Here is a 12,509-nt window from a genome sequence, read left to right as displayed (position 1 = left end):
TTAATCTTGAGCCCCGTGTCTCATTCCTTCTCCCTCTGTTTACTTGTCCTGTCAGATCCTGACCCTGTTTGGGGTTTCCCAGGGCAGATTGGCATGCTCCCTGGTGATTTCCTCTTTACAGCTGCTCTGGGCTTCAGCTTTTTCTGTTTTACTTCATCGCTTATTCTTCATTTGCTTTCCGTCTCCCGGAAGTTCATTGAAATCTTGTATGTTCTATTTTTATTGATTTATATATATATTTTTAGTCTTCTATTATTTTTCTTTATTCTTATAAGGGAGGAGATAAACTGTGTGGTAAATCCACCATGTTTACTTAGATTCTTAGCTTTTTACCACAAACTCGAGAATTCTCTGTTGAGACTGGTTCTCTGTCTTTATCCAGGAATCAATTCCTGACCAAAACAGAGTAGTGTACTGTGCCATAGTCACTGGGCTTGATAAACACGCTTTCCTTTTAAACACAGTATTACTACAATTTGATGGTTAAAATCAGGTGTTTGAAATTTTCTTATTTTTTGTAATAAAAGGTAGAATTAAGAGGAATAAGAGGCTTTTTTGAGGTATAATTTACATCCTATAAAATTCACCCATTGTAAGTGCACATCTCAAAGATTTTTTGAGTAAATTTATAGTTGTGTAGCCATTACCACAATCCAGTTTTAGAATGTTTCATCACCCTGAAAAGTTCTCTTGTGCTCATTTGCAGTCCATTTCCACTCCTATCTCCAGCCCCAGGCAACCAGTGATCTGCCTTTTGTCTCTAAGGATTTACCTTTTCTGGAAACTTCAGATAAAGGCAATCATAATGTATTGTTTTGTCTCCAGATTTGTTTATTCAGAATGTTTTTGAGATCCATCCATATTAGAGCGTGTGTTTGTAGTTCATTCTTTCTTAATGCTGAATACTGTTTCAATATATGGATTTACCACACTTTATCCATTCATCAATTGATCGACATGTGGATTGTTTTTAGTTTTAGTTATTATGACTAATGCTGCTATAAACATCTGTGTACATGTTTTTGTGTGGATGTATGTTTTTATTTTCCTTGGGTAGATACTTAGGAATGAAATTACTTGGTAGTATGGTAAGTATATATTAAACTTTTTAAACAACTGCCCATTTATTTTCCTAAGTGGCCGAACCATTTTACATTCCCAACAGCAATCTGAGAATTCCAATTTCTACCCATCCTCAACATCTGTTATTGTATAGTTTTTTGATGACAGCCATCTTAGTGGATATGTAATAGTTTTTTTTTTTTTTTTTTAAAGATTTTATTTTTTCCTTTTTCTCCCCAAAGCCCCCGGTACATAGTTGTATATTCTTCGTTGTGTGTCCATCTAGTTCTGGCATGTGGGACGCTGCCTCAGCGTGGTTTGATGAGCAGTGTCACGTCCGTGCCCAGGATTCGAACCAACGAAACACTGGGCCGCCTGCAGCGGAGCGCGCGAACTTAACCGCTCGGCCACCGGGCCAGCCCCGATATGTAATAGTTTTAATGATAGCTCTGCATTTTCCTAACAACTAATGATATTGAGCATTTTATCTTTTTTTTTTTTGAGGAAGATTAACCCTGAGCTAACATCTGCCAATCTTTCTCTTTTTGCTGAGGAAAACTGGCCCTGAGCTAACATCCATGCCCATCTTCCTCTACTTTTTGTACATGGGATGCCTACCACAGCGTGGCTTTTTACCACATGGTGACATGTCTGCACCTGGGATCTGAACCGGCGAACCCCAGGCCGCTGAGAAGCGTAACATGCGCACTTAACCGCTGCACCATTGGGCTGGACCCTTTATCTGTTTTTATTAGCCATTTATATTTCTTCTTTGATGAAATGTCTATTCAAATCTTGCGCCCATTTTTTAATTGAGTTGTCTTACAGCTGAGTTGTGAGAGTTCCTTATATATTCTCAAGACAAATACCTTACCAGATGTACTATTTGCAAGTACTTTCTTCCAGTCTGTAACGTGTATTTTCGTGTTATTAATGATGTTTTTAGAAGAGGAAAAGTTTATAATTTTGATGAAGTCCAATTTGCCAGTTTTTTCTTTTGTGCATAGGGTCACAAAGATTTTCTCCTATTCTTCTAAGATTTCTTTTATAGGTTTAGTGCTCACATTTAGGTCTGTAATCCATTTTGAGTTAATTTTTGTGTATAGTATGAAGTATGTGTCTAAGATTATTTATCACATATGGATATTTAATTGTCTCACCGTCGTTTGTTGAGAAGACTTCCTTTTCCCCATTGAGTTGCCTTAGCACCTTTGTCGAAAATCAGTTGGCCAGCATATAAACGCTTATTTCTGGGCCTTGTATTCTCTTCCACTGATCAGTGCATCTATCCTTATGCCAATACCAGCCACACTGTCTTGATTACTGTAGCTTTATAGTAAGTTTGAAATTTGAAGTGCATGTTCTACTTTGTTCTTTTTTTCAAGATTCTTTTGTCCATGCAGGGTTCCTTTTATTTCCATTAAAATTTTAGAATCATCTTGTCAGTTTCTACAAAAAAGCTTGCCGAGGTTTGATATGGATTGCGTTGAGTTTTTAGATTAATTTGGGAGAATTATGCCATCAGAACAATATTGAGTATTCTGATGCTTGAATATGGAATAGAATGTCTCTCCATTTATTTAGGTCTTTAATTTCTCTCAGCATGTTTTGTAGTCTTCAGTATATGGATCTTGTTTCTTAAATTTATACCTAAATATTTTGTTCTTTTTGATGCTTTTGTGCATGAGATTATTTTAATTTCATTTTCTGGTTGTTCATTGTTAGTATATACAAGTATAATTGATTTTCATATATTGATCTTGTATTCTGTCACCATCCTAAACTTCCTTGTTAGTTCTAGTAGTTTTTTAAGTAGATTCTAGAGGATTTTAACAATTTTCATACTTTTTTTTTGGGTGTAGGATTTGCCGACCTCTTCGCTTTGCCATAGGCTGAAGTTCCCATCCTTTTATTTGTTTTAAAGAGTGTATTAATCTTCTTTTCTGTTAATCACCCTCCTGTTTGTAACTGCTTGTGAGTTCCTTTCTTACGTCTGTGTGAATGATTTTCCTGAGAAAGCAATTAAAGACCTGTAACTGCTTTATGTCATTATATAAAAAAGGTAATTTGGTCTTTTTTTCCCAGGTTCCTCCCAACAAAATCGACTATGAATATAGTGAACTGATATTATACCAGAATCAAGTGATGAGAGAGGCAGATCTGTTTCAGGAATCTTTGGAACATATAGAAACATATGAGAGACAAATATGTGATAAACTTTTGGTGGAAGAAATTAAAGGTAAATTGACGTGCTTCTTCCCTTTTTAATGGCCTCAATTAAAGAAAAGAACAAAAACTATATAATTTGTTCTGTCCTAACGGTTAAATAAGGCTTAGTATGTGTCAGGCAGTACTCTGAACACTTCTATTATTAAGCCATTATTAATTAATTTAATCCTCATAACCCTATGATGTAGTTGTTAGATCTCTTTTTGAGATGGGGGACCAAGGAACAGAGAGGTTAAGTGACTTGCTCAAAGTCACACAGCTAAGTAAGCTGAGTAGTACTGGATTTGAGTCCAGGGATTTTAATTCCAGAGTCCACTTTCTTTTTTTTTTTTTTTTTTCCTGAAGATTGGCACCTGGGCTAACAACTGTTGCCAATCTTTTTTTTTTTTTCCTACTTTATCTCCCCAACCCCCCCTGTACACAGTTGTATATCTTAGTTGCAGGTCCTTTTAGTTGTGGAATGTGGGACGCCGCCTCAATGTGGCCTGACAAGTGGTGCCATGTCCGCGCCCAGGATCCGAACCCTGGGCCGCCGCAGCAGAATGTGTGAACTTAACCACTCGGCCACGGAGCCAGCCCCCGAGTCCACTTTCTTAAGCAGTATGTTATACTGCCTTCATATCCCTCCCACCCCCCAAATGTATATCTCCATATATAGTAAAATACAATGAGAATAGTAAAGGATGACACTTGGATCATCATGAAAACAAGATTAATTTATTTTCATTAAGGGCTAGTTATGAAGGCAGGAGCTGGATAAATAGTTCATTAAAAATGTTCCTCAACAAAACATCAAGCGCTATTTTTTTTTATACAAATCTTTGCTCATCATTTACCCATTTCCTGAGCAATGCTGTGTTAAATAGAATGTCCAACTAAATTAATAATTAGTTTAAAACTAAAGTTTCATACATTTGTAGGACTTCTAAAGCTTAATAAAAATAACTAACATTTATTTACTCTTACTGTATATCAGAGTATGGCAATTGCTTAAACTAGTTTATTTCATTTAATTTTGTAACACTTGTGATGTGGGTGTTATTTATTATCTTCATTTTATGGTTGCGGAGACTAAAGCTTGAGAGAGGTTAAGGACTTGGCCAGAGTCCCTTAGCCTTTTAGGAGGGAGAGTTAATTTCTAAACACATCTTTCTGACTTCAGAGCCCTTCTTTTTTAATTTAAATAGACTTTATTTTTTAGATCAGTTTTAGGTTCACAGCAAAGTTGAGTGGAAGGTACAGAGATTTCCCATATACCCTCTATCGCCACCTGTGCACAACCTCCCTCACTGTGACATCCTCCACCAGAGTGGGACGTTTGTTACAATCAGTGAACCTGTGTTGACGCCTTATAATCACCCAAAGTCTGTAGTTTACATTAGGGTTCACTCATGGTGTTGTACATCTCTAGGTTTTGACAAATGTATAATGACATATATCCACCATTATAGTGTCTTACAGAGTAGTTTTCACTGCCATGAAAGTCCTCTGTGCTCTGCCTGTTTGTTTCTCCCTGCCCTCAACCCCTGGCAACCACTGATCTTCTGCCATCTCCATAGTTGTGCCTTTTCCAGAATGTCGTATGGTTGGGATCATACAGTATGCAGCCTTTTCAGATTGGCTTCTTTCACTTAGTAAGATGCATTTAATGTTCCTCCATGTCTTTTCATGAATCCTTTTAAGTGCTATCTTCTACTCTTATTGTTAATGTATAGCAACTGACTGGTTTAATTTTTATTGTAAGTAATATAACAATATTGAATACAACAATGTTTTTCAAACTCTTGGTAAAATGTGGACAAATTATTTTAATGTTTTGGTTTCTTTTTTGTTCCACTACCTGTACTTGATGGGAGCGAAGACAAAAGGCTATTATTTTTATGTTCTGATGTATTATTGCTATTTCCTGATTAAATCTTAACTCTCAGGCTGCTGTTTCTCTCTTGTAGCATCAATAGGGAATGCTGTGATTAAAAAGTGGATGTGATGAAGGGAGATCAATTCTAGTTACAAACACTCTGCAAGTTGCACCATAGCCACATCCATCTGTATGTTGCAAGGGAGGGTAATTTAGGGGCTGTCAATTCGAATATAAAGCCAATGCTCTATATTCGCTTGTAGAGACAAGTTATGGTATTTTTATTTTTTCAGTGAACTTTGCACGCCCAGAGGCCTTTTATATTTATACATTTTTGTCTTTTGTAGTCATTAGCATATTAAGATCCTTTAAAAAACTTTTAACGTAAAGTTAGAGTTTCACTTACTTTGTTAATATGAAAGTGTACTTATTTATCCTGTATGTTGTTCTAGTAATAACCTTTGCTTGTGGTGGCAGCAAGTCACAGAGGTTTTCGGAATTGAAATATATACTGTTATCTATTATGTTTAGGGTAAGGGTAAAAATTGGACTAGCCAGAAGTTAATTGTGGAGGAATGGGACATGTGCATAGTTTTAAGCAGCGGATGTTTATGTACATTGTTTTGTGCCAAGCGCACTGTGCCAACCACTTGAAGTAAATTATTTCGGTTGATTATCACAAAAGCAGACTGAGGTAGTTGATATTTTATGGGTTAGGAAATAGACATTGGAAATTTGTGGTTTGCTCAAGGTCACAAAGCTAGAAAGTGGTAAAACTGGTAATTACGCCTAGTTAGTCGTACTCTAAAGCCTGAGTAATATATAAATGTATAAATAGTAAAATATTAGTATATAATGACCACTATAATATGCTGCCTCCTCTAGGATGATGAAAGCTAAAATAGTATGACTGAAGACATCTCAAAGGGTTTTTTGTCTGAAATAGATTCTTTGGGGAATGTGAAATCTTAGATATGATATATCTTAGATATGATATATCTCTATATCTGAGATATCTTCTTTTTTGAGACTCTCCCTTTTATCTTGGATTAGGTATGCTTTCCATTTTATCTGAGAAATTTAGATTTTCACTTCCTGTACCCACTTTCAATTTGTATGGCTTAGTAGAAGGAATTGAATCTTAGAGGTGGCGCATGTGTGAGCATTGTGTGTGTGGTTTTTGCTGTGGAGTGGCCTTTAGTGTTACTGTCTTACTGAGTTAAACTTCTCCAGTTATAGTCACTGAAAAGGAAACTACGAGGGTTTATTGGGGAATTGTTTAATATATGAATTAATCAGGAAAAGTACTTGCAAATGGTGAAGTACGAAGGTAGGGCTGTGTGGTTATAATTATTTACCTATCTGTATAGGGCGTCTTTATCTTAAAGGGTACATAAAAGTGTGTATAGTGTAAAGATTTTTACAAACAAATTAATAGCTTATATGTATATTTGGGGTGTGGGAGGAAGCCAAAAATGAATATTAGTATAGTAGAATATGTAAATGAAGGTTCATTTCTGAAGGCAAGCTGTGAATTAATCTATGTTTAGTTGTATGAACTGCAACATGCCCCAAAGGGGAGAACATACGGTTTTGTCTTTCATAAACACATATTAGCTAATAACACTTAGTGAAATCTCTGGGATCAGGAAGGTATTTAATGTTTGAGTAAAATGAATGTGACTTTAAACTTAATTTTAGGGGAAATGCTGTTGAAATTGGGAAGATTAAAAGAAGCCAGTGAAGTATTCAAAAACTTAATTGATCGGAATGCAGAAAATTGGTGTTATTATGAAGGCTTGGAAAAAGCTCTACAACTTAGTATGTAATTTTTCTCCTCTACCTTCTCTTAACTAGTGCTTGAAGTACAATAAAATGTAAAGTTGTAATAATATTTCAAGACAAATACATTTTTAGCATTAGCATCCATTTTTCCATTTAGGAAATATACAGATTAGACATGAGAGTGAAAGTGAATTCCAATATTTATACTTAAGTGGTAAATGCTTACAGATAATTTTAAGTTCCTTGGCCTCTTAAAACATTACCGATTTAGACTAACTAGAGAGATGGAGAAGAAAATGAGCATTCCCTTTCTGGGAAACATCCTAATTATTTAATATTTTTGAATAATTAGAGGGGCCAGCCCAAGAACGTAGAGATGGGGTTTGTGCGCTCTGCTTTGGTGGCCTGGGGTTTGCAGGTTCAGAGCCTGGGTGTGGACCTACATACTACTCATTGAGCCATGCTGTGGTGGCATCCCATATACAAGATAGAGGAGGATTGGCACAGATGTTAGCTCAGGGACAATCTTCCTCATGCAAAAAGAGGAAGATTGGCAACAGATGTTAGTTCAGGGCCAATCTTCCTTACCAAAAAAAATTAGAGGTCTGTTACCCTCAACCTCTAAACATAAGAATTGGGCCAAAGAAATTTTGCTGAGGATATGTAGTATATATAGCATCAGCATAAAAATTATTCTCTTAATTTCAAACTAGGCTAATTTTATGTAGAGCAAAATGTTATATATTTTCTTTTGAAATTAGATAATCTTGACCCTTTTCAGAAATCTAGAGTATTATTCTAGATTTTCCCTAATATTTTCATAATTAAATGTTATTAGAAGCTGTTAATATTCCAAAAATTACGTGTACTCATCGCTAAGTATATGGCTGAAATAATTATGAAACTATGACTCAAAGGTATTGAAACAGCAGAATTTTTAAATTTAAAAAGTATGGTAAATAGGTAGCTACCCATATTCATTTATAGTAATATAGCTATGAGAAACATCTATTTGTTGTATCCTAATGACTGTTATAAATTAACCCAGGTTTTCTGTTTGTATTTCAAATTTAATATCACAAATTACTAAATTTTCTTCTTAAATATTTTTAAGAAAATGATGATAATTAAAATATTAGATCAGTAATCTATTTTTTAAAAAATACAGGACACAAATCATGTGTCTGAAGGTTGGAAATGTGAGATAGCTATGATTTTCCTTTAAACTACTGATTACTGATGTGCAGTTAATAATACAGATTTTTGAAATGTTTTAGTGAAATGAATGTAAGATGTTCCAAATGTCAGGATCCATGCTTACTGTACATTGTATTGTTTACAAAACTAATTGCATTACTTTATCTTTTTAGGTTCCTTAGGACCTTTTCTCCCCCATGGTAAGTTCTGGAGCTCCAAATTATGACTTCAAATAGGGCATTGAAATGGGTTGGTTTTGTCTTAATGTTAATTTAACTGCATTTATAAGACCTGTTATATATGGAATAGTGGAGAAATTTTTTTTGTATTTATAGTTTGTCATTCTCTAAGATTAGGCAGAAAGATGAGAACTGCTTTTTTTAAATATGCAATAGCCTTCTTGTAAATTTTAGTATAAGGGTCCTTAATATTTCATGAAGTCTCCAAATCGTTAAAAGAAGGTGAAAATTACTTTTTACGTATCCCAGTTTTTAAAATCCAACCATATTGGAGCTCCAAAGCATATTATTGGGGGAAGGAAGGAGTCTAAACAAAATCAGACTTTACCGTTTAAAGTGCGGCGTTTATAATCTCGATACTGAACACTGCATTTACTATGCAGATACCTTGATTGCTAGCACCAAGGGTTATTCTTAAATTAATTATATTTCTGTGGTCTGAATCAAAATCCACTTAAAACCTTATCGTTTTAAAACAGGTTTGTTTGCTTTTTCTTAAAATTCTGCTGTAAGTGGTCTTTATTGCTTATATAAAATAATGCATATAATCTCTCTTTGTAAATTTTGCAGGATATTATTTTAGAATAATGAGTTAGACCCAGATCCTATTTGGCAAATTGCTATTGCAGAGTATCATGTAGTTTATATATAGATCCTTTGTTTAGTACTATAAAATCAGGTTGCTCTTGGCAGGGAAGATACAACTTTCCGTTAGAAATGTATTTTATATTGTTTTATTTGGGAGAAATAATTGCCACTTTAAACAGTCTGTACAAATGGGGTTCTTTATAATGGAGTTTCATTGAAGATTTTAAGTGTGAAAACTACCTTAGAAATTTAATCTCTTTAAAATATAAAACGTTTGCATTCATGATCCTAAAATTGTTGCTTCTTTAAGCTTAATCAACAGGCGTTATAGATTTTTGTATTGATATATGTAGGCTCCATTGGGTTAGAGGGTTTACGTAAGATATGTTATAAAGGAACATTTTTCTTAATAAGATTTTATTTTTCCTTTTTCTCCCCAAAGCTTCCAGGTACATAGTTGTATATATTTTAGTTGTGAGTCCTTCTAGTTGTGCATGTGGGGTGCCACCTCAGCATGGCTTGATGAGTGGTGCCATGTCTGCGCCCAGGATCCAAACCGGTGAAACCCTGGGCCGCCAAAGCGGAGCGCACAAACTTAACCACTCGCCGTGGGGCTGTTCCCCAGGAACATTTTCTCTTTCATGGGTTGTGCCCTAGAGAATATAAGAGAAGGGCAGTGTGTCTGTGTGTCTTGTGTGTATTTCATTTGAGTTGGATGTAGAATCTGTGTTGGTGAAAGAAGTTTTGAATTTCTCCAGAGACTGGGTTTAAAATGGTAATTTACTTGCTATTTCACTACCACAGAGTTAATGTCATTCTTACCGAAATTGAGAGCAGCTTTAATATTGATAATGCAATATTTGTATCATAATTTTTAAAGTTAATTAGCATTTTATTGTAGGTAAGACTTTTTATGCTTTGATTCTCATACATATTTACTGATACTAGGCACTTTAGAAGAGAGGCTTCAAATTTATGAAGAAATTAGTAAGCAGCACCCCAGAGCAATTTCACCTAGAAGATTACCTTTGAATCTTGTCCCAGGTAATATTAGGATATCTTTGTAACACTAATAATTATTTGTTGAAATTACTCAACACCATTCACATTTTAAAAACTTGTTTCTGGTATAGAGTTTACATTTACACCACTCTTGTGGGTGGGAATGATCAGTTGTGAATTTATTATGTATATGTTCATAAGAGTGTTCAGTATATGCCTATATGTTGGTTTTTTTTTTTCTTCTCCCCAAAGCCCGCCAGCACATGGTTGTATATTCTAGTTGTAGGTCCTTCTGGTTGTGCTGTGTGCGCACCCAGGATCCGAACATGTGAAACCCTGGGCCACCAAAGCAGAGCGTGCGAACTTAACCACTCGGCCACGGGGCCGGCCCCTATGTGTTGGTTTTAAGTATCAGAAATTATCTGTACAAAATTGTTTTTCTTTAGTGACTTTAAAAATTAAACACCATATTTAGAAGGTAAATTAAATTCCCTAGAATTTAATGACAAATTATATGTGAGATATTACGATTTAGTGGTAGAAGTTTTGTAGTTTTGAATCTTTTTTTAGAGCATAAATTCAAGGAAAGAGTTGTGAGCTCTTTATGCCCGCTGCACTATTTAAGAACATCGCCATTCCCTTTGAAGGCCCCCTCGCTTCTCAGAGTTGACCACTTTACTGAAATCTGCTTTTTACCATGCCATTATTTTTGTAGCGCTCCATGTATTTTTTTATTCCTAGAAACAAAAACAAAAAAACCCCTGCTTTTGTACTTTATGTAAATTGGAGTACTATGGTATGTGTTCTGTGATTTGCTTTTATTGATCAATAGTATGTTCATGACCTTGATCCAAGTTGTTGCATGTAGCTGAACTCGTTCACTTTTGGACTGTATAGGAGCTAAAGAGTATATTAGCTCTTCAGATAGTTAATATCTTTGATGATTTTATAGAAAATTGTGCCGTTTTTCTTAAAATTGTCTTTATCTTTAGTTGAAAGTACTATAGATTATGTATTACTTATTGGGACTTCTGGCATGTCTTTTGATACAAGTCAGACCCTAGAAAAGTGATATAACTTAAAAATCTAGGCATGGGGTGAGCAGGGAGTATATTTTCTAATGAATTCTCATTTACAATGGAAATGTTTGTTTAAATAATTGTCTTCTAATTTTCTTTTTATCAAAAGATTCATGAAAATTAAAAGTTTTTAGTTGACTAACTTTTAAAATATATGAAAAGTCTCTTAGAAATGTATTGGATTAGACAGCAGATACAAATTTATTTTAAAAATTCATTTTCCACCAGTGCCTTCTGATCTTCTCTTGTTGTTTGGCTTTGTGAAAGACTGAGAGCAGATCCCCTAATGTCTTCTGGGGACCGTTTTGTCTAAGTGGATGTTAATAGGCTGGAGGAGGAGGGTGCTGGTGTACCGAGGTGTTCGTCAGTTCCCTGACTTTGGGAGGCTTTGGTTTAAACGTGATCAGTTAGGTTTCTGCAGGACTTCCCAGAACCTGTAATAGATGCATTGTGAATTTCCAAGACAGGCTATGTTGTGCAGGGAGGAGTGTTTCCCTAGAAAAGTGTTTTATGGAAGGTGCTTGGGCTCACATTTCTATATCTCCTTTTTTTGTAAAATAACAGCTTTTTGAAATATAATTCACATACCATAAAATTCACTTGTTAAAGTGTGTAACTTAGTGTTTTTGTATATTCGTGGAATTGTGCAACCATCCTCACTATCTGGTTTCAGAAAATTTTCATCACTCTGAAAAGAAACCTCACACCCATTAGCAGTCACTCCCACTCCCCCGCCCCCTGTCCCCCACCTGCACCAGGCAACCACTAATCTACTGTCTGTACCTATGGATTTGCCTGTTTTGGACATTTCATATAAATGGAATTATACCATAGGTAGCCTTTTGTGTCTGACTTTTTTTTTTTTAATCTGTCTCAGGCTATGTCTTGTGTTTCACAATGTGACTGAGATATTCGCTTAGTTTGGAGCTTTCAAATGCATTCATGTGCCTCTTAAGGAAAAGAAAGAAAATTCATTTAACTTTAAGATTATGGACAAGACTTCCTAGTTCTTTTATTCCTTTATGGAACATGGAACTTCAAATTTACCCTGCCTGGATTTATGTTCATAGTCACTAAAGTTTGCTAAAAGCTCTCAGTACATGATAGGAAATACATTTTTACTGAAAGATAACTTAGAATCAACTGTTGATTTTAAAGCACAATTTAGGTTAAAGTGGAATCTGTGTGGACTCTGTGGGACATTCTGGCTTTGAAATGCTAAAGGGATCCTTTTACAGAATAGGTCTCACTTGAGGGGGCTGATGGCATGGGTTCAAGGTCAACATCACTGTGAGGTTCTAACATACATGTATTTACAGAGCTCCAGTGAGCCTGTATAAAATCGTGCAAATACTTGTGCTTGTGCAAAAGCTGAATACTTCATGAAGTTTTTTTGCCTGTCTAGAAATATTTTTTTGTGTAATAGGAAAGGTATCTTGGCATTATCAAAAGCACTAAAGTCTTTTTCAA

The 12,509-nt window shown here is 35.2% G+C and overlaps 1 protein-coding gene across 16 annotated transcripts in view; it reads left to right on the top strand.

Moving 5' to 3' along the window:
• Window positions 1-12,509, top strand: part of NAA16 (N-alpha-acetyltransferase 16, NatA auxiliary subunit) — a 69,167-nt gene that overhangs the window by 17,436 nt on the left and 39,222 nt on the right. For 10 of the 16 annotated variants that reach the window (XR_011527884.1, XR_011527890.1, XR_011527888.1 and 7 more), the window contains exons 6-8: window positions 3,148-3,301; window positions 6,851-6,970; window positions 9,907-10,002. Coding sequence is in view for 8 of the 16 variants with exons in the window: in XM_070578410.1 (XP_070434511.1) it covers window positions 3,148-3,301; window positions 6,851-6,970; window positions 9,907-10,002 (370 nt within the window). In the remaining 8 variants the exon portion in view is untranslated. Of the gene's footprint in view, window positions 1-3,147; window positions 3,302-6,850; window positions 6,971-8,304; window positions 8,332-9,906; window positions 10,003-12,509 lie in introns of all 16 variants that reach the window. The other 6 variants (XM_070578413.1, XM_070578409.1, XM_070578415.1 and 3 more) reach the window with 3 other exon arrangements.

The sequence above is a fragment of the Equus przewalskii genome, chromosome 16 (genome assembly GCF_037783145.1).
Source record: "Equus przewalskii isolate Varuska chromosome 16, EquPr2, whole genome shotgun sequence".
Classification (NCBI taxonomy): domain Eukaryota; kingdom Metazoa; phylum Chordata; class Mammalia; order Perissodactyla; family Equidae; genus Equus; species Equus przewalskii.
Note: the sequence above shows the minus strand (reverse complement) of the source record. Positions and strands in the feature narration are given on the sequence as shown.